The following is a 20,305-nucleotide window of genomic DNA, read 5'->3' on the forward strand; positions in this document are numbered from 1 at the left end:
AAACCAACTCCAAATGGATGAAAGACCTAGGTATAAGACCAGACACTATCAAACTCTTAGAGGAAAACATAGGCCGAACACTCTCTGACATAAACGACAGCAACATCTTCTCAGATCCACCTATCAGAGTATTGGCAAGAAAAAGAAAAATAAACAAATGGGACCTAATTAAACTTCAAAGTTTCTCCACAGCAAAGGAAACCCTGAACAACACAAAAAGACAACCCACAGAATGGGAGAAAATCTTTGCAAGTGAATCGACGGACAAGGGATTCACCTCCAAAATTTATAAACACCTTCTACAGCTCCATACCAAAAAAACAAACAACCCCATCCAAAAAATGGGCAGAAGATCTAAACAGACAGTTTTCCAACGAAGACATACAGATGGCCAAGAAACACATGAAAGGATGTCCAACATCACTCATTATTAGAGAGATGCAAATCGAAACCACTAGGAGGGACCACCTTACACCAGCCAGAATGGCCATCATCCAAAAGGCTATAAACAATAAGTGCTGGAGAGGATGTAGAGAAAAAGGAACCCTATACACTGTTGGTGGGATTGTAAATTGGTGCAGCCACTGTGGAAAGCAGTATGGAGATGCCTCAGAAAACTAAACATAGAACTACCATTTGATCCAGCAATCCCACTCCTGGGCATCTACCCAGAGAAAACCATGACTCGCAAAGACACATGTACTCCAATGTTCATTGCAGCACTATTTACAACAGCCAAGACATGGAAACAACCTAAATGTCCATCGACAGAGGAGTGGATCCAGAAAAGGTGGTACATATACACAATGGAATACTACTCAGCCATCAAAAAGAACGAAATACCAGCATTTGTAGCAACATGGATGGACCTAGAAACTATCATGCTAAGTGAAGTCAGCCATACAATGAGACTCCAACATCCAATGCTTTCACTGACATGTGGAATCTGAAAAAAGGACAGACTGAACTTCTTTGCAGAACAGATGCTGACTCACAGACATTGAAAAACTTATGGTCTCCGGAGGAGACAGTTTGGGGGGTGGGGAGATATGCTTGGGTTATGGAATGGAAATCCTGTGAAATCAGATTGTTATGATCATTATACAACTACAGATGTGATAAATTCTTATGAGTAATAAAAAAAATGAAAAAAAATATGAGGCAAATACAGTGGCTATGAGACAGAGTAATGGAAAACAATTGCAATTTTTTTTTCAATGGATTCAAAATACAGATTGGGGTCCAATCATGGCTCAGCAGAAATAAGTCTGACCTAGCACCCATGAGGATGCAATTTCAATCCCTGGCCTTGCCCAATGGGCTAAGGATCCGACGTTGCCATGAGCTGTGGTGGGGGTCACAGACACAGCTCATATCTGTCATTGCTGTGGCTGTGGTGTAGGCCAGTGGGTGCAGCTCCAATTCGACCCCTAGCCTGGGAACCTCCATGTTTCTCGGGCGTGGCCCTAAAAAGACAAAAGACAAAAAAAAATGTGAGATATTCAATACTTTTTTCTTATTTAGAAACTTTTGTTTTTGCATATTTGTTAAAAGACTAGGAATTTGTCATTTCTGTTTATGGAGTGATATTAAAAACATCTAGAGTATGAGTTATGATGGTTGCTGGATGTATCTGACAGAAACATCGAAGACCTGGTGTGTGAGCATGGTATCAGGAGGAAATATAGCTTATGCTTAAAAGTACTAATGGCATGTTCATCACCCAAATAGGAAAGAAACAAGTGACTACGCAAAGGGAAAATATGTTCTTTTGCTGAGGAGAGAAAGAAAAAAACTTGAACTTGATTCCACAACTGAGGTCACAGCATTATTTTCATGCTTTACTTAATGAATCCATAAAAGTACTATAACATTTTATCTGGAAAAGTACAAATACGGTATTGTAATTGTTTCTAAGATTGCCTTATTATTGAATGATGATATGCCTCTTTTTGAATTTATTCATCAAGGAAATATTTGGCTATCCACTGGGTTACTACAAATGATACTGGGAGACTAGCCCAGAAACAGCCCCACTGGAGATTTTAATTGTTTGCCATCCATAACCCTCAGCCATTACATCCATGTCACCCTTGGAGGAAAATTACATAATCCAATAGAACATTCAAGAGTGGTCCATCTAACAAAATTAATTGTTCTTATGCCAACAGGAAATCCTATTCAAAAGGCATGGTCGAGCAAAGCTTTTGTATAGTGAACTGCTAAGAAGAAAGGGGCAGAAACAGACATGTTTGCTGGAAAATGGGCAAGATAGTTTCATGTCATCTTAATCTTTGCAGCAACACTCTGAGGTGGGTATTATTTCTATCATTTCATATTTGAGAAAAGAAAAGCTTAGAGTTTGATCATCTAAAGGAACAAAGCTAGTTAGGCCCATATCCTGCTCAATAAGTAAATAGGAACACTGACCCAAAGCAAGAAGCTGTGGCATTATCAGGAGGAAGTTGAAAGAGGGTGTTCAAATCAAGTATCTTTAACAAACTGTTCACTAAAATAATACACAACCTGAAAGTTGAAAGTTAAGTTTTATTTGGGGTGAAATTAGGACTTAAGTCCGGAAGGCAGCATCTCAGGTAGCCCTGAAAAACTGCTCCAAGGAGGTGAGGTGGGGAGCCAGGATATATGAGTTTTGGAACAAAGGGAAGGTGGTAGGAACAAAAGATATATAGATAATCAGATTTGTAGAAGAAGATGTAAAGGTCTGGGCCTATAGGAATCACTCCTTTGATATGTACCTCAGCTGTGAACCAGTCTTTTATGCTTCTTTCCTGATTTCCCTCAGGGTTCACTGGCCCACCCGTGAGAGTGGCTGTTGTGAAAGTTGGCCATGACATCCCCTGTTTTGTCCACTAACTACAGCCCAGGAGACAGTATTTCAGAGCTATCTGAAAGGGGGAATATCAAGATATAAGTCATAAAAGTGAAGGGGGAGGTGCATGCAGCCATGTGCCCATTTTACAGAAGTTTGCTGCTGGTCCCTTGAAGGTTACTAGTACTCAGAGACATAAGTCATCATTGAGGGATTTTAGTGTTTTTCTGATAAGAGAAGACATAAGAACTGGGCTCATAAAATCTTCTAAAAATATCTAACTATCTCAACACCTGTTGTTCCAGTTTTCCCAGAGCACAGAGTGCCTCACTCCTGGTCTCCACCCTATGTTTTGCTCAGGGGGTGCTGTGGGTCAGCAGCTGCAGTAGCTTATGTTTTACTCTATGTAGAAGCTGATGACAAGTGCCAAACTTCAGTTCACAAAACCAGTAAGCAAGTAGAAGCTGAGATAGTTCCTTGAAACTAAGTGAAAAAAACAGAAACTAAAAGTGGATTCATGTAAAGGAAAATAGTTTAATGGAAGTTAGAGTTGATGCTTGTTACAGCTGACTTTATTTCTACCCTGTGTGTTACTAATTATCTTTCTTTGGTCAGGATTTTAGAGTTTTTCTATATTTCAATCATTAATTCTTCAAAAGAGGTTGAGACACTGCTAGAAGCAAGTACAGTAAGCTAAAACAGAAATGTTTCCTGCCTGCAAAGTGTTTATTGAGTGTGACTAGGGGTTAGAAAGTAGTTAAACAAATGTTAATTTAACAGAGTGGATGGGTGACACCCTGTCTCTGCCTCCTGGTATTCATGTGTTTGTGCAACCCCTTCCCTCTTAACTATGGGTGGGACTTATGACACTTCATCAAGAAGAGTGGAATCAGGGGACATAGCAAAGTGGAAAGAATTGAGGGAAAAAGGACTCCAACCTGGATGTTTGATATTAAACAGGAGCTAAGAAAGACAGATTTGCTGACAGATTCTGTTAGGAATGAGACATTAAGTGGATTGAAACCCTGAATGAAATGAAATTAGAGACTCGGAAAAGTAAGAAGTTTCAGTTTTGTCAACATGGATATTGAACTTATTAAAAGAAGGAAGAGAAACAGAGCAAAGGAAACCATTCTTTAGAGTGACTATTTATTCCCTAAGAGTTGTAATAAATTGGGTCAGAGTATTCCAGAGCAAGAGGATAGCATATATGGCACTAAAGTCTAACATGTACATATGAAAGTGACATCATTGAATTCTGTTATCAAAGCAGTTACATGAAGAAAATATTCATTAAAACAGCTCAACAAAACACTCTTTACAGTTTTTAAAAGAGCGGATGGAGGAGATATTCCATGTTGTACGTGCTTCAAAATCCTGAGGCCAGTGGTGATTGTTTCAAACTGTTACTGAATTTTCATACAATGTTTTTCTTCCTTTGTGTCTTTAATCTGACATAAAGTATTAATAATTTCCATATTCTTTTAATCATTTGTGGTATCTATCTCCAATCTTAATGAAATTCTAAATGTTATTCCTTCTGGAAATAATCGCAACTTTATAAAATTAATTGCTCTATACTTTAATTTGATAAAAAATAATTGTTTAAATGGGATATTACAACAAGAGAATGACATTGTTATCCTACTTTTTTTTTTTTTTTTTTTTTTTTGTCCCTTTAGGGCCATACCCAAGGCATATGGAGGTTCTGAGGCTAGGTCTTTAATTGGAGCTGTAGCTGCCGGCCTACACCACAGCCCAGCAATGCAGGATCGGAGCCACGTGTCTGTGACCTACACCACAGCTCATGGCAGCACCCAATCCTTAACCTACTGAGTGCAGCCAGGGAAAGAACCCGTGTCCTCATGGATCCTAGTCAGGTTTGTTAACTGCTGAGCCATGATGGGAACTCCAGACATTTTCAATCTCATTAAAGATTTTTACCCACAATTTCTTGTGAAGGAAAAAAGTCTTCAAATCTCTTAATTTCTCACAGTTTTCAGGTTATTTTGGATATTTTCATGAAAAACAGCATAAATGATATATTTTAAATATAAGAACCCATACTAATATAACTTTCACCATAACTGGATTAAAATCTTGGAAATCATTGTTAATTTAACTAAGAAAAAGAAAAAGAATTCTGTTTACTAAAATAACATGTTCAAGAGATAAAGTGTGATCTGTGTGTTATCTTTCAATTAATGGGAACTGAACAATGTGAAATCAGATGATTAACTCCTCAAACATTTAGCAGAGGTATTGTAAAAAATGTCAAAAAATGCTTGACTTAGGATGTGTGGGTTCTTCCTTATTTAGGTTCTTATAGTTGTCTTATTAATTTTGAGAGCAATGAAACAAAAGTTATTTGAGATATCTTTATGAGTCAGAAATTGTTCTAAACAATTACATAGTCATCAAAAGAATTCTGCGATATAGATACTATTATCATCTTCATTATACACATGAGAAAATTGAGGTTCCAAGACACTGGATAAATAGCAGAAGATAATACAATTATTAGTCCTTGTATCTCAAATGTAGATACACACCATCATGACCACATATATTCACAAACATATGCAAAATCACCTGGAGTGGATTTTTTTTTTTTTTTAATGCATCAGAAATTCTAAAAAAAGTAACATTCCCTAGATTTCTTTAATACTACACTTAGGGTTCTGACCTAGCAAAACACCAGGCTAAATGACAGCCACATTCTTTTTATATACAATGCTTTTTTTTTCCTCCTTCTAATAAAAACTGTTCTTTTGACTTTCTCTTCTTTTGTAATCTCTGTAGCCAGTTTCCCTTCTTTAGAATGCATAGACCTAAGCATCTAGTGAATCTAAGTAAGCATATCATTGGTATATTATACCTTGAAGCTTTGATAAGTGGAATGGGAACTGGTTAATGTCAAATAAATAATTGATTATTTCAAAAAATATTTATTCAAACTCAAAATACATTTCAAAGAACCTAGGGGAAAGTTAGATTCCTTTTAAGATCTCACCACTTGGAATGCAAGAAAAATAAAATCAAAATTAAAAAAAGAAACATAATATAAATGAAATCTTAGCATGAAATCCAATAAACAGATATTCTAAAGCTAATGAAGTAAAATTAAAAAACATTAAGTTAGTTTATAAGTAGATATTATCACAAAAAGCTTATATATCATTTCTGTGGACTGAATATGAACAATAACAATTAAGATAAAATTTCATCATACTTGGACTAGAAATTTGAAACTTTTGCCATCAAAAATTAAAAATCAAGCAGGGAGTTAATTGACTTAAAATAAAGCTATTAACAATTTTGAGAGAAGGTGTTGGAAGAGATCCAATAAATAATGAAAAGTAAAGATTTTAATATGCTTTTTGTTCTTTGAACATGATAAATTTCCTAAAAGGAGTTTCAAATAAGTATTATCAAATGGAAACCATCACTTATTATAAAGGCATCTTTGAGGCGTAATATTTAGATTCAGTAAGAAGAAGCCACCAGGGATCCACTGAATATGATTTTGGATGCTAAGAGTTATGAAATGAAATATCCAAACGCTCCTTGATCTCCTTAGCAAGCCTGTAATAGCAGAATTTCCAGTATGAATCCTTAAATATTTCATGCACTGAATTAATTTAACTTATTCTGCAAATCCCTTACCTCTCTTCACCTCATACCTCACCAAAACTAAACAACTTATCCCGGTTTTCTTAGCTCACGTTAAAAATGCAGTTAATCATTGGAGCAAAATCTAACATAAAGAAATTAGATCACAATCTTTTCCAGGAAAGTGCATTTGCATTAAGGACTGCTTTCGTGATGTCCTTTAATTTGGCAGTTTATCACCACACATTTAATAAGTTAAGTCTGTGCTTGGGAATATAATTATAATTGGGAGTAAGCTTCTTTTTTGTCCCTTTTCCTCTTTTCCCCCCTCTTCCTCTTCCCTTCCTCTTTCCCTCCTTTCTTCCTCTCCTCTTCTCTTTATCTCTCTCTTAAGGTCTAGAGTTAAATACAGTTGTCTTACTGCATCACGGCATCAAAAATGTGCTGAATCAAAAAAAAAAAAAAGTGGGAGTTCATGTTGTGGCTCAGTGGAAATGAATCTGACTAGCATCCATGATGATGAAGGTTTGATCCGTGGCCTCACTCAGTGGGTTAAGGATCCAGCGTTGCCACAAGCTCTGGTGTAGGTCGCCGACGTGGCTCTCTGGCATTGCTGTGGCCATGGAGTAGGCTGGCAGCTGCAGCTCAGATTCGACCCCTATCCTGGGATCTCCATGTGCCACGGGTGCAGCCCCCCCCCAAAAAAAAGGAGAAGAAGAAAACTGCTACAGCATTATAAAAAGTGCAAAATTTGGGATACACTGTAATTGTTTATTCTTAAACAAAATATGTAATAGCAATTGCAAATAAGTTTGAATGTCCACCATCTCACATCCTAATGTCCTGATGTCCTGTCTAACCTAACCTCAAGTGAAAGAATATTCCTTAAAATCCTTAACAAGTAATCGAGTTTCACAGAATCAAAAGTTCCTCAAAAGTTGTTTCAGGAAATAATGAGAAATTTATTTATTCAAATAGCTTTTATGTAGTCTAGTTTTCATAATAAATTTTTGGCAACTGAACTTTAAGAAATGAGAACATAGTACTCTTTTATACTTGAGAAAAGCAAAAAGAAGAGAAAGTTATAGTAAAATTTTTTACCGATTTGTCTGAACTTACTGGGCTTTAACCACCTATTACAAAAAAAAGTGGAGTGGAAGAAGGTCATCAAAGTCATTAATAGACTCGATTATGCACAGATTTCCATCAAATTGTTTTAGTTTCTGAGTTATTTCTACCAGCAATTTACTTTATTCTGATGCTTCATGTTTATTATTTGAAAATCAGTTTAAAAACTGGAAGGGAATTTTAGAAATCCCCCAGAACTGTTTATTTTCCCATAATCAAAATAAGAACTAGGGGAGTGATAAGACTTGAATTTTCAGTCTTGTTGCTTGTGAGTAGTTGATAGCCATAAAATGAGATACTTTGTGATAAAATGAGAACTCCTTGCTTGCAACACAAAGGACCTCAAAGATTATGCCTGGAACACCCCACCCCTGCCTTTCCCCCTTCAGTCTGATTAAGAATTAGGAGGATTTCTCCAGTCAGCTCAAATATCACCTTTTCTGCAAAGGTTTTTATCTAACCTGTCTCATTTTTTTCCCCTCTCACACTGAATGATAAATTTCAGGAAAATAGAGCTTACTCATGTCTGTATCCTCAGTGTTTGCATACTGCTTTGCCTCTAGTAAATGCTCAAGAATTTTTTTAAATTAAAAAATAAGATAATTGCATGACTTTTGGGTTTTGACTATTGGTTGAATAGGCATCAAATTAATCTTTGATTCTCCCCTCATTATTTTCCTTCTGTCCAAACTTTTTTCTATGTCTTCTTGATTTGGTTTCCTAATAAATTTTTTTTTTTTTGTCTTTTTTTGCCTTTTCTAGAACCACTCCTGCGGCATATGGAGGTTCCCAGGCTAGGGGTCGAATCAGAGCTGTAGCCACCGGCCTACGCCAGAGCCACAGCGATGCGGGATCCAAGCCGCGTCTGCAACCTACACCACAGCTCACGGCAACGCCGGATCCTCGGCCCACTGAGCAAGGCCAGGGATGGAACCCACAACCTCATGGTTCCTAGTCGGATTCGTTAACCATTGCGCCACGACAGGAACTCCTCCTAATAACTTTTAACACTGTCCTACTTTCTTTATCCCATTTTCTATTACTACATTTTAGATAATAAAGTGAATAACTTGTGTATGATTACAAATGTCTCTTGACTGACATTCACGTCTCAGTTCTTGACTTCCTTTAGAATACTGCCACTTATCTTTTATAATAGATCTAGAAGCCTTCAAATTCTCATCACCTCCACTGCTATTCTCTTGCTTTGAATTGTTGTCACCTCTTGTCTGTTTCCCGTAATGGTTCCCCAGCAGGTTTTCCAACAGAGTGATCATTTTAAAAGTTGCTATGTCATGGTCAATTTTCTGGCAACATGGGCATTGGATCCCAATTCTTTATATTGCTTTCTTTTCCCCCTTTTTTTTTTTTTTTTTTTTTTAAATGGCTCCTGAGGCATATGGAAGTTCCCAGGCTAAGGGTTGACTCAGAGCTGCAGCTGAGGCCTACGCCACAGCCACACCAGATCTGAGCCACAGGCAGCACTGGATCTGAGCTACATCTGCAACATATGCTGCAGCTTATGGCAACATTGGATCCTTAACCTACTGAGCCAGGTCGGGAATAGAACCATATCCTCACACAGAGACAAGTTGTGTCCTTAATTTACTGAGCCACAACAGGAAGTCCCCACAGAGTATTCTTTCCTTTTTCTGCTATTCTCATTTCCCATGGGACTTAACAACTTCAGACATGTTATACAATTTGCTTTTTATTATGTGCATAGTCTGTCTTTCCTTAATGGAATGTAAGCTCTACATGGGCAGAGTTCTTTGCTTTATTAATCTATAAACAATAGATTTTTTTAAGTGCCTGAAATATAATAGATGTTCAAATAAATATTCCTTTAATGAGTGTAAATGTGGTATAGGGACATTATGCAGCTGTTTCTTCAATATTATAAGTCAAAATTCTTCCACAGTGTTCTGTGAAAATATTACTTCTGGAACAGTTATACACTTTTTTTTTTCCTTCTTCTTTTTGGTTATTCCAAGCTTTGTTTTTGTTCATCTATAATTATCCAAAGAGTTTCTTCCAACCTCCATTGACTCCATTGACAGTCTTTTCTAAGCAGGCAGTCCAGTAGGATAACCAAATGCAAAAAAAAAGTGGTTTTGAGCATAATAAAACCCTGCCTTCAGGGAAGTAAGACCTGTTGAGTGGGATATGGGCATAGTTCCATGGGTACTTACGTATCCCAGTCACGTTTTTAGGCCATCCCTCACAACAGGGCATTGATGTACTAAATTACCATGAGGAGTGAGAAGAAAAGCTTGGGAAACAGAAACACAATTGCTACAGTTCCAGTTGATGCTGGAATTCAGAAATAACAGTAGTTCAAGCACATATATGAAAAGTGAAGCTACTGCATAGGAATAGGATCAGATAAAATAATAGATTTAAACTGTAGCAAAAGGTGGAGTTTCCGTTGTGGCACAGTGGTTAAAAAACCTGACTTATATCCATGAGGATGCAGATTCAATCCCTGGCCGCACTCAGTGGGTTAAGGATCAGGCGTTGCTGTGAGCTGTGGTGTAGGTCGCAGATGCAGCTCCGATCCTGCATTGCTGTGGCTGTAGAGTAGCTCCAATTCGATCAGTAGCCTAGGAACCTCCATATGCCGCGGGTGCAGCCCTAAAAAGACAAAAAAAAAAAAAAAATACAAAACTATAACAAAAGGCAAAAAACAAAAGCTCAACTGAAAATGAGAGGAGCAAGGAGAATCTAAATCCAGGAAGTTGGTGACCAAGTACACTGGAAGGGAAAGTAAATGTATGGCTAAGTTATGGAAGCAGATTCATTGGTGCTAAAAAAAAAAAAAAATCTTGACAAAGTAATTTGTTTCAGCCTGTGAATTGTTCATTCATCCTTTGATGTCAGCAACTAGTCCCTGGGCATGACTATTATAAGGTCTGACAGGACCATGACATTAGACAGATAAAGTATTACCAACTTACTCTCAATTAGGGAAGAAGGTCTTCATCAGTTCCTATTTTCTAAAAATGTATGTATCTATGTATACACTTGCTCTGCTCTGTTCCAAATCAACTAATTTAATGCTGTTTTAGAAAGAAGTTTTAGGAGGTATCAGGGGATTCAATTCCTTTTCCTCCAATCATTTTCCCAATCATCTTTAAATATTGTTAAAATAGAGTGCTTCACTAGGTTCTGTCGCATATTCAATTACATCTTTAAATCTTAGTCAAAAGGAGGCTTGTTAAAATATGTCCAGAGAGCTAACAGTATGATAAGCATAGTTATAAGAATGTAAGTTTTGGTTAATGAAAACTGTTTCCTGAAGATTGATAACAGTATGTTGTCCTTAGAAGAGCTAAGTCAGTACATTTTTGGTGTGAAAGTTTTATTAACAAAAAAATTTTTCCGTATACTTTCTTGAAATATATTATTTTGAAATGTTGGTTTATAATTGTCTGAGGTAATATTGATGCTAAAAGCATAAAAAACAGCAAGAAGATTTTTGAATTTAGGACTTTAGAAAGAACTGTTTGCAGTGTTGATTAAAATACCCATGAAAAATTTTTAAGTTGTCTATAGCTGGTTTTCATGGATATATTTGGTCTTTGTAGAGGCATATGGAAATGCATATTTAATTTGACAGTATTTTGCAAATCATACCCACTTCAGAATAACTTGCAAAGTAGAAATGCTTCCATATGCCAGAAAATGGTTTGTCTATTATACTGAAAGTAAAGAAAGAGTTGTAGATTCAACAACAAAATTAAAAAATGTTTTCTTGGGCATTGTGGATTCTGAAAGTAAAGGAAGATCAAAAGGACAGTGTCCTTGTACTTTAACATGTAGAGTTAATTTATAGTCAGTTAAAATAATCACATCAGACATACTAAGATGAATTCTCACAATCACAGCTCCCTTAGAAAAAGGGGGTTGGTCAAATGGCCAGTTTTTGCCTGGCTTTCCATGCCTGTGCCAAATCTTCTGAGACTGAAAAATCTGATTAGAGCAGATATTTATAAGAGAAAAAAGGCAGACTAAATCTACATGGACCTTCTCATGATGGAGGCAGACCTCAATTCTAGAGAAAACTAGGTGATTCCCATTCAATCAAATCCTGTCCTTTGGAATGGAACTACAAACAAGTGACCAAAGAGGCAGTGGATCACAGGAATTCAGACCTTTGTTCTGAGTAGTGCATTACACATATTCTTGTGGCCTGTGAAGTTACCCCAACCAGCCTTGGAAGCACCAGGACCTGCTGGGTCTGTATGTGATGAGCAGTTTCCCACTCTGCCCTACACAGCATATATCATTGCACCACAGTTTTGCAGGATCAGATGGGTACACGTGTTTTCTCAACAAGAACAAATAAAAGTTTAGCAATAGCTTTTCACAGTTTATAGTTAAAACCCTTACAGATTCCAAAGGTCACTTTAGGGACAAAACTTGAAGTAATTAAAACAAGAGCTGAAGCTCTTTGACAAGTTTTACTTTTTGTGTCTAAAAGGTTCACTGACCTCATATATCTTCAGAGACACTAGACTGCAATTTTCAAAGAGAAAATAAATTTTGATGTTTCAAAGGACTTCAATTTTCTCAAGTTAATGATTATGTCATCATTATCTGAAAGTAGTGATTTGCAAGCAACAATGACTTTAATGTATCTTTCTATACTGATAATTATTATTTCAGTTTTCTTTTAAGAGCCAGGATTACTTTATCTCTTGAGTTGAGAAAAATCAGATTATTTATTGCACTTCCTTTTAACTATAATTATGCCTCAGTATATAAATGTTATTTTTATGATCACAGCTCAAACTCATAACATGTGAAAATTATCTAGATGATTTTACATAGCAAAAAATGCCAAGCCAAGAAGACAAGGGATCTTCTTAGAGTTATTGATCTGAAATAGTTTCTGAATGAAGATAGGTGTAGATTATATGTCATGAGTCCATGGGTGAGTTTTCTTCAATCAAATTATGTTCTTTTGGATACCTTACCATGAGGATTTGAGGACTAGGATTTATAATAGGTATAACCCATGTAGGCATGGCTCTGGGGCTAAGTAAGAGTATGAAGCACACTTGATTTTACCACTGTTTATAATTTCTAAAATATTGTATAATAGGAATAAAGAGCAATTTTATGATAATAAGCAGGCTTTAAATGTTAAGTCAATAACTCATATTCCATAAAAATTCTAGTAAAGTGTATAAAAGAGAAAAAGATCACTTGACATATCTCTTAAAGAAATGTCATTTAAGTAATCCTTCCTTCCTCTTTATACTTCCTTAAATGTATAAAATTAACCCATGAAATCTCTCTCATAGGCACAATTTCATCTTTCAAAGTAACGGAGTAAATTTACTCACTTAGTTAACATAGCATTCCATTTGCAGAGGAATTCTATCTCTAAGTTTCCCCACCAACTTGTTGAAGCTTTTCCAAAGTGGCTCTGAGTTAAAGTCATCTATCCCTCCACTGCTTCTATGGTGATGTCTGACAATTCACTGAGCAATTATTAAGATGTTGCCTTGTGACACATAGTCTGACCTATCTTACTCATCATTTAAATTGTTCATTCAGCTATTGAAATGGTATCTCTCAAACAGATAAATTTGTACAATTTAAAAATTAAAGGCAATATCCTCTATTTTTGTGTAAGTTTCTTGTACAAAATATAGGTTGGTTATATTTCCTTATTGCTCCTCAATTGATTCAGGATTAGTTTCTTTACTTGATAAAGCAATGAGGCTCTTAGAAAGGATACTTGTGGTGGAATAGGAAAAAAATGGAAGCTTCACCATGTTTAATTCTTAAGATTAAAAAGATGTATGGATATATTGGACATCCTCATTATTTGATTACAAATATAATATTGGGAAAGGCCATTTAAAATAAATCTATTTTAGGGAGTTCCCATCGTGGCTCAGTAGTAATGAGCCCGTCTAATATCCATGAGGATGTGGGTTTGATTCCTGGCCTTGCTCAGTGGGTTAAGGATCCACCATTACTGTGAGCTGTGGTGTAGGTCGCCGACGTGGCTCAGATCCCTCATTTCCGTGGTTGTGGGGTAGCCCAGCGGCAGCTGTAGCTCCTGTTTGACTCCTAGCCTTGGAACTTCCATATGCTGCAGGTGTGGCCATAAAAAGATAAAAAACAAAACAAAACTATTTTTGGAGCTCCCTGGTGGCTCAGTGGGTTAAGGATCCAGCCTGATCTCTGTTGTGACTCAGGTCACAGCTGTGGCATGGGTTCAGTGCCTGACCCACAGAACTTCTGCATGCCATGAGTATAGCTAAATAAATAAATAAATAAATAAATCTAATTTAAGCCAGTCCTCCTTTTCTAGTAAATAATGGAGGGGAAAAAAAAAATCAAAGATTTGATTGAGATGCTTTCAAAAAACAAAGTTTAAAATTATATAACAGGAGTTCCCGTCGTGGCGCAGTGGTTAACGAATCCGACTAGGAACCATGACGTTGCGGGTTCGGTCCCTGCCCTTGCTCAGTGGCTTAACGATCCGGCGTTGCTGTGAGCTGTGGTGCAGGTTGCAGACGCGGCTCGGATCACGCATTGCTGTGGCTATGGTGTAGGCTGGTGGCTACGCTCCGATTAGACCCCTAGCCTGGGAATCTCCATATGCCGCGGGAGCGGCCCAAGAAATAGCAAAAAGACAAAATAAATAAATTAATTAAATAAAATAAAATTATATAAAAATTTAATTTACAGTTTGATAAAGAAGATTAGAATTATAATTATTAAAAGAATAAATAATAAATTAAGTATTGATTGGGAGCATATTTTGACAAATGTTATGATGGCAAATCAGAATCTTTTTCATATTTAAGTTTTTAGCATGAACATTAAAATGATAATTTCCACATTTCTAAAGTATTCATAATTTACTTTTAATCCCTGATATTCACATCATTTGATTTTGAAGTATCATGTCTAGTTTCCTCTACTTTATCTTTTTAATGGTTCTGATTCTGACATATTCTCATTGCCCATGATTTTGTGATTCAGCTGTTCATCTCTATCACTTGCATCATTAAATTCTGAATCTCTTGAAAATTTTACTTTATAATCCATTTTCATTAAGTTTGTATGGTGTTATACTTCTTCCACAATCAGCAAGAGACCAAACGTTTTTATAATAATGCATATAAATCAATGCTAATACTAATTGGAAAGGATTTTAGGAAGGGCTAATTTTAAAAGTGGGTAGTTCATCAGTGACAATTTTCTGTAGTGACAGTTTTTGCTTTTCTACATTGTCATGTGTCTTTGGGGACTGGGATAATTTTTTGACAATCAGGAACTCTTGCAATTTGCAGTCAGATGACAGTAAGGGCTAAAAAATAAGCAAATGCTAAAGCTGGAAATGCAAATTGGTATCTTCTACAGTGTCAGTTGTTGACATCAAGACTGTGGATAAGATAGCCCTGTACAAGAGGACCAGGGATTGAGGCATTGAGAGAATCAGTGAAAAAGAGAAAGAGTAAACTTTGCAAAATATAGAAGAGTAATCACATACGCTGGAGCAGAAGTAAGAGAAAATGGCACACTGGAGAAGGGGTACGTGAGGTAAACATTAAGGACAAAGGGTATGGCCCAGTATACCAAGTATAGCTGGTTGACAGGGCACGAAGTTGTGCCTGAGAAGTTACCCGTATTAGGTCATAATAAACAACTAACTCTAGGAACAGGCTAAATGGTAAAACAGATACCCTGGGAGGTCTAGGTCATCATTCAACTAGAGATTCTGTGAAAACTCTCACTGATTGTATTTGCCCATCCCATTTGAGAGCATCTGGAATTTTGTGAATTCATATATCATATGTTGGTACTGCCACTTACATTTCTTTACTCTCTCTTAATGAGACTTTATGCAGGTACTAAGCAAGGTGTGATAAGAGGTAAGTCAGAAAATATCACAGAGAACACAAAACAAGGTTTAAATCATAGATAAGTTTTGGGCTCTGTTATTCTCTGGTGTGTAGAATCAAATATATCAAGTCAGCACTCCTTGGAACAAATGTGCATTAGCTGATCTCAGAGTTCCTATCATGGCTCAGTGGTAACGAACCTGACTAGTATCCATGAAGATGTGGGTTCAATCCCTGGCCCTTCTCAGTGGGTTAAGGGTTTGGAGTTGCTGTGAGCTGTGGTGTAGGTCGAAGGTGCGGTTTGGGTTTGGATCCGGTGTTGCTATAGTCTTGGCATAGGCCAGAGGCTGCAGCTCTGATTTGACCCCTAGCCTGGGAACTTTCATATGCCATAGATACAGCCCTAAAAAGACAAAAAAAAAAAAAAAAAAAAAAAAGAGAAGATCTCACATATAACATTACTTGTACAGTTGGGTCAGGCACAACATATGCTTGTAATATTCTAAGTTTTTCCCCTAAATTTTCTTGCTGCTTTTTTTTTTAATTTTCTTAGACTTTCTTGTACATTGTTTTATATGTCTTCCTCTTTTTTAAGTTCCCCAATAATAGTAATAGTAACATACATCTTTGAGCTATAAAATTTGCCTTAACCATGCACTGATGACAGCCAGCCTCTTCTGATGATTCTTTTTAATCTTCAGATTACTTATTACAATAAAGGAGATGACTCAAACCCTTAATAAAGCCTTAAAAATGTCACCTCTACTTAAAGCCTCCAATCAAATACTTCTAGCTGTTTATGGAAATGTGTTGGCACGATTCAAAATCTAGCATTTTCGAAGAATTATCAGTAGGCCTCATTGTCATAAAACTAAAAAAAAAAAAAAATACATGGGGAAAACAAGCATTTCAAGAGCTGTAATACATGGGAGAATTTAGAGGTTTTATACCAGTATGGAAAGTGAGGAACAGCAGTCTTCCAATATGTCTAATTTCACTGTACAGGGTACAAAAGTAACCCATAAAAGCAGTCTTAATAGCTCACATAATCCACTCCTGTTTTTATACTAGAGTCCCTCTTAACAAGAGGTATGGGTCGTTGTCTTGAATTGTAGTCCATGGGCTCTTATAGAAGAATCTTTTTTATGGGCTTATGATATATTTGAAATTCCTAAAACCAAAAGATCAAGTGTTGATCTAAAGACTGTCAGAAATATCAGCTTATAGAATTTAACTTAAAGAGAAAAAAATTAAGATTCTTTGTTTTAAAGTGGTTCATTTATGATTGGTAAATTCTTATAATTAAAGGTATTTCACTTTGTATTTCAGAGCAATATGTATTAACTATTTAGGCTAAATTAAAATCAGCACTGAAGGGAAAAAAAAAAAAAAAAACCAAAACACATAAGTTGACATTTACTCACAGCCAGTCCTAATTTAGTGTAATTCTTATCTACAGACAAGGTTTAGAATATGACACTGGAATGAGAAAAAGGGATGCTAAACTAGGAAAAGGTCAGGTTCTAGTTGAGGATAATAACTTGAGTTATAATGCTTAATTCAGTGGATTGACTCTGGCCTCTTCTCACTCTCTCTATTGGAAAAGGGTTCTTGGAAAAAAGTCTTAGGTCATCAGTATTGAACAATGGCCAAAATGCCTGTTTAAAGAAAAAAAGGAAGTAGAATTTCTTGGTACGGATGTATTTTAACAGTTGTTAATGGCAGCATCATAGAAAAGGTATTTTAAAATTATATACTGAATATTAAATTTTTAGAGCATAGGTTTATATATTCCAGGATTCATTCTCTATATTAGGTGGAGATGATAACCACTCCCGTAATGCCCTTCTCAGCCTTGATAAATATTTATGCATTATGTTTAACCATATACCTAGAACACCCCTCACCTTAACTTCCACCTTTATCCTATCCTATCTTACTTCTTTATCCAAGGCTTTGACTACACAACTATTGCACTGTAAATGTATAGTCACATGATCTAAAAGAAAAATAATTTAAATATGTATTTTAAAAAACACTTGATTAAAAAAAAAAAAAAGAATGGGCCAGAAAGTTGCTTGTACTATGTACTTGAAATCACGTGTCTAGCCACTAGATGTCACCCTTTTTTAAGTGACAAAGTTTACTTCAAAAAGTTTGCAACGTCAATAGCAGTTATGTTCCACTATTGGGTAGAAGTTAGGACCACTGGAAGCAGTCACTCTGGTATACCATAAAAAGAAACTTTAATAACAAACAAATAACAATAACCGTGGTTTCCTGTAAGGAGGGCTTCCTGAGTCAGACTGATTTGAATCTTGTCTCCAAAGCCAGATATTTAAAATGCAATAAGGGGTAATAACATATAATTTTCAAAAAGGCTAAAAGTACAGCCCTCATACAAACATAGTGAACACAAATAAAGATCTCATTCAACTCGTTAATTAGCAAGGGAGCCAGTAAGATGGTAAGGAGAGTGCAAGAAAGAATTGAAGGAATAGAGACTTATAGAGTCAGTCTGAGTTTGGCAATAGGTACAAAACTGTTTCATATTTCAAAGGTCACAAGCCATAACCTTTAAGGCTATATTTCCTGTGTGAGAGAAATGATCTCTACTAGGCAAAATTCTACAAGTTAAGAGGGAACTTCACAGTAAGGCAACAAAATACTTAGCCTACATATGGATCACTTATCATGCTTCAGTGTCTGTGCTAAGTGCTTTACATGCATCATCCCATTTTAATCTCACCATAATTGCCTATAAGGTAGATGCTGATGTTATCTTCATTTAGAGGCTAGAACACTGAGAGGTCAAGGAACATTCTTCAGCTTGTGGACCAGCATGTGATCAAGCTGAAATGTAAATCTCATCTGTTTGCATGATCTTTCTTCTGGGAGTGTAGACTGAACAGTTAACTTACTGGCTCTAGAGAATGTTGGGTCTACAAAATAAGACACGTGTAAGCACACTATAGTCCCTTCACCCTCTCCTGTTCCTCATCCATGAAAGGCAAATAATGGTGAAAGAAATCCAAAGTGCAAGAGAGATGCTGTAAAATCAGAGCTTAACTGATAACACTTGCATTCTCTAGAATGTGTGTAGATTACTTACCACATCCCTGCTGCCTGCACTGGCTTGCCCTTTGCCAATTCCTCTATTGAAATTTAATTAAATGGAGAGTTGGAAATAATCAGATAATGAGCGTTCACACAAGAGCAAGTAATATCTTCCATACTCTCTATATGGAAAACACTTACTGTAGGTAAAATGTCATCAATGGGATTTGCTAAAAAAGAAAAAGAGATCTTCTGAAACATGCATAGTACTTACTTATAATAAGATACATGCTTTAGATTCTTCTCAGAGAATTTGGAGCATGGGGAGAGATCTAATGTACTGACAATATATTCAAGAAAGATGTCTGCCTAACAAATTATCTGTTTGAAGAAAATGCTGTATTTAATTCTAAAATTTTAAAATATTGAAGAAATTTTAGATATAATTAAATGAACTGTAGAAAATCATCTTAAATTTGTAGGATTTATATGCACAGAACCTCAAAAATGTTAGATGCTCTAAGCTTTATTACTAATTCAGTTTCAGTTCTTACAAAGTTTATACCACTCAGCCAGTGGCTGGAAAGATTCAAAAAACTAATCAAACATTATTATATTACCTATTAGGAGTCTAGACAGTCTCATCACACACACTCTGATACAACTTTGAAAGGATCTTTTTCCCAGAATATTATTTCTTTATCTTCACACCAGATAAAAATAAAAAGTTCCCCAGTCAAATAAAAAGGTGTAAATTTGTTGGTGTATCATATTTGCATTTATACTTGCTCTAAAAAATGAAGAGTGCTATCTATATAAAATTGAAAAGTATTGCTTTTTATGTAGTCAGTCTGTTGTTCAGTGTTCAGCTTCTTCAGTTTTCATGGATTATAAAATCTTTTAGGACAGAAGATATTCCTTACAAGACTATCTTATAATGTTTCTATCTTTAAAGGTAGATGTAATTTTAATAATCACATACCATATTTAAGGGTCGATTAGGCACAGCTCTGGTTGCCTTTGATTTATTCATCACCACGAGAAACCTGAAATTTTCTAAAGTATAATTTTTGAAAAAAAAATTTAAGTAGTCTCTTCACACTAAACTATCTGCTCTACATGATTACAAGGACTCATTTTTAGCATTGAAGCTTCCCTATTTATGATTAAATTTCTTCCTCATCCGAGTGAACGCTTTGGAAACTATTTATTTCTGATAAAGCATATCATTGTTCATAAAGTAGCAAAATAACTATAATAAATCCAGATTCTTTTTGGATAGCATCTTAAAGAACTCATGTAAATTAAACTCATGCAAATTAATATACTCATCACCAAAGAAAAATCTGAAAATAGTACTTACGTAGGTTTAATTGTATAGGCATGCTTTTCGTGGACAAAGGCACCAGCAAGACCTCCTGCTCCTGAATTTAAATACTGGATTAAGAATAAATTAAACTTTATGAATTTACCTAAATATGTATGCCAAAAGTAAACAATGTAATCATTTGACTCTCTATGAAACGAACTTTTGACAAGGTTGAAATATGTGATCATTTGAACTTTTATAATAAAACAATTTGGGGTTAACTAGTTCAAAGAAAGAAATGAAACAGCATTATTAACTGAGAATAAATAGCTATGACTTTTTGGCCAAATTTCACCCCAACTAGTAGACAATAGCTCCACTGACATTTTTCTGATTTCAGAGCTCATCCATTTCAAATTATTTTGTCACAAAAATATTTAAATGACAATAAAAGATTATATTTTTAAAACATATAAAATAAAATTAGTTTTATTTCCT

The 20,305-nt window shown here is 35.7% G+C and overlaps 1 protein-coding gene across 13 annotated transcripts in view; it reads right to left on the minus strand.

The window, feature by feature from the left end:
- KYNU (kynureninase) overlaps positions 1-20,305 on the minus strand; it is a 135,617-nt gene that overhangs the window by 25,341 nt on the left and 89,971 nt on the right. For 4 of the 13 annotated variants that reach the window (XR_002339332.1, XM_021075832.1, XM_021075833.1 and 1 more), the window contains 3 exons: positions 19,862-19,935; positions 19,481-19,544; positions 18,700-18,728 (listed from right to left, as the gene is read on the minus strand). Coding sequence is in view for 8 of the 13 variants with exons in the window: in XM_021075832.1 (XP_020931491.1) it covers positions 18,700-18,728; positions 19,481-19,544; positions 19,862-19,935 (167 nt within the window). In the remaining 5 variants the exon portion in view is untranslated. Of the gene's footprint in view, positions 1-1,509; positions 18,597-18,699; positions 18,729-19,480; positions 19,555-19,861; positions 19,936-20,305 lie in introns of those variants that run through there. The other 9 variants (XR_002339333.1, XR_002339334.1, XR_002339336.1 and 6 more) reach the window with 8 other exon arrangements.

The sequence above is a fragment of the Sus scrofa genome, chromosome 15, assembly GCF_000003025.6.
Source record: "Sus scrofa isolate TJ Tabasco breed Duroc chromosome 15, Sscrofa11.1, whole genome shotgun sequence".
In the NCBI taxonomy this organism is placed as follows: Eukaryota; Metazoa; Chordata; class Mammalia; order Artiodactyla; family Suidae; genus Sus; species Sus scrofa.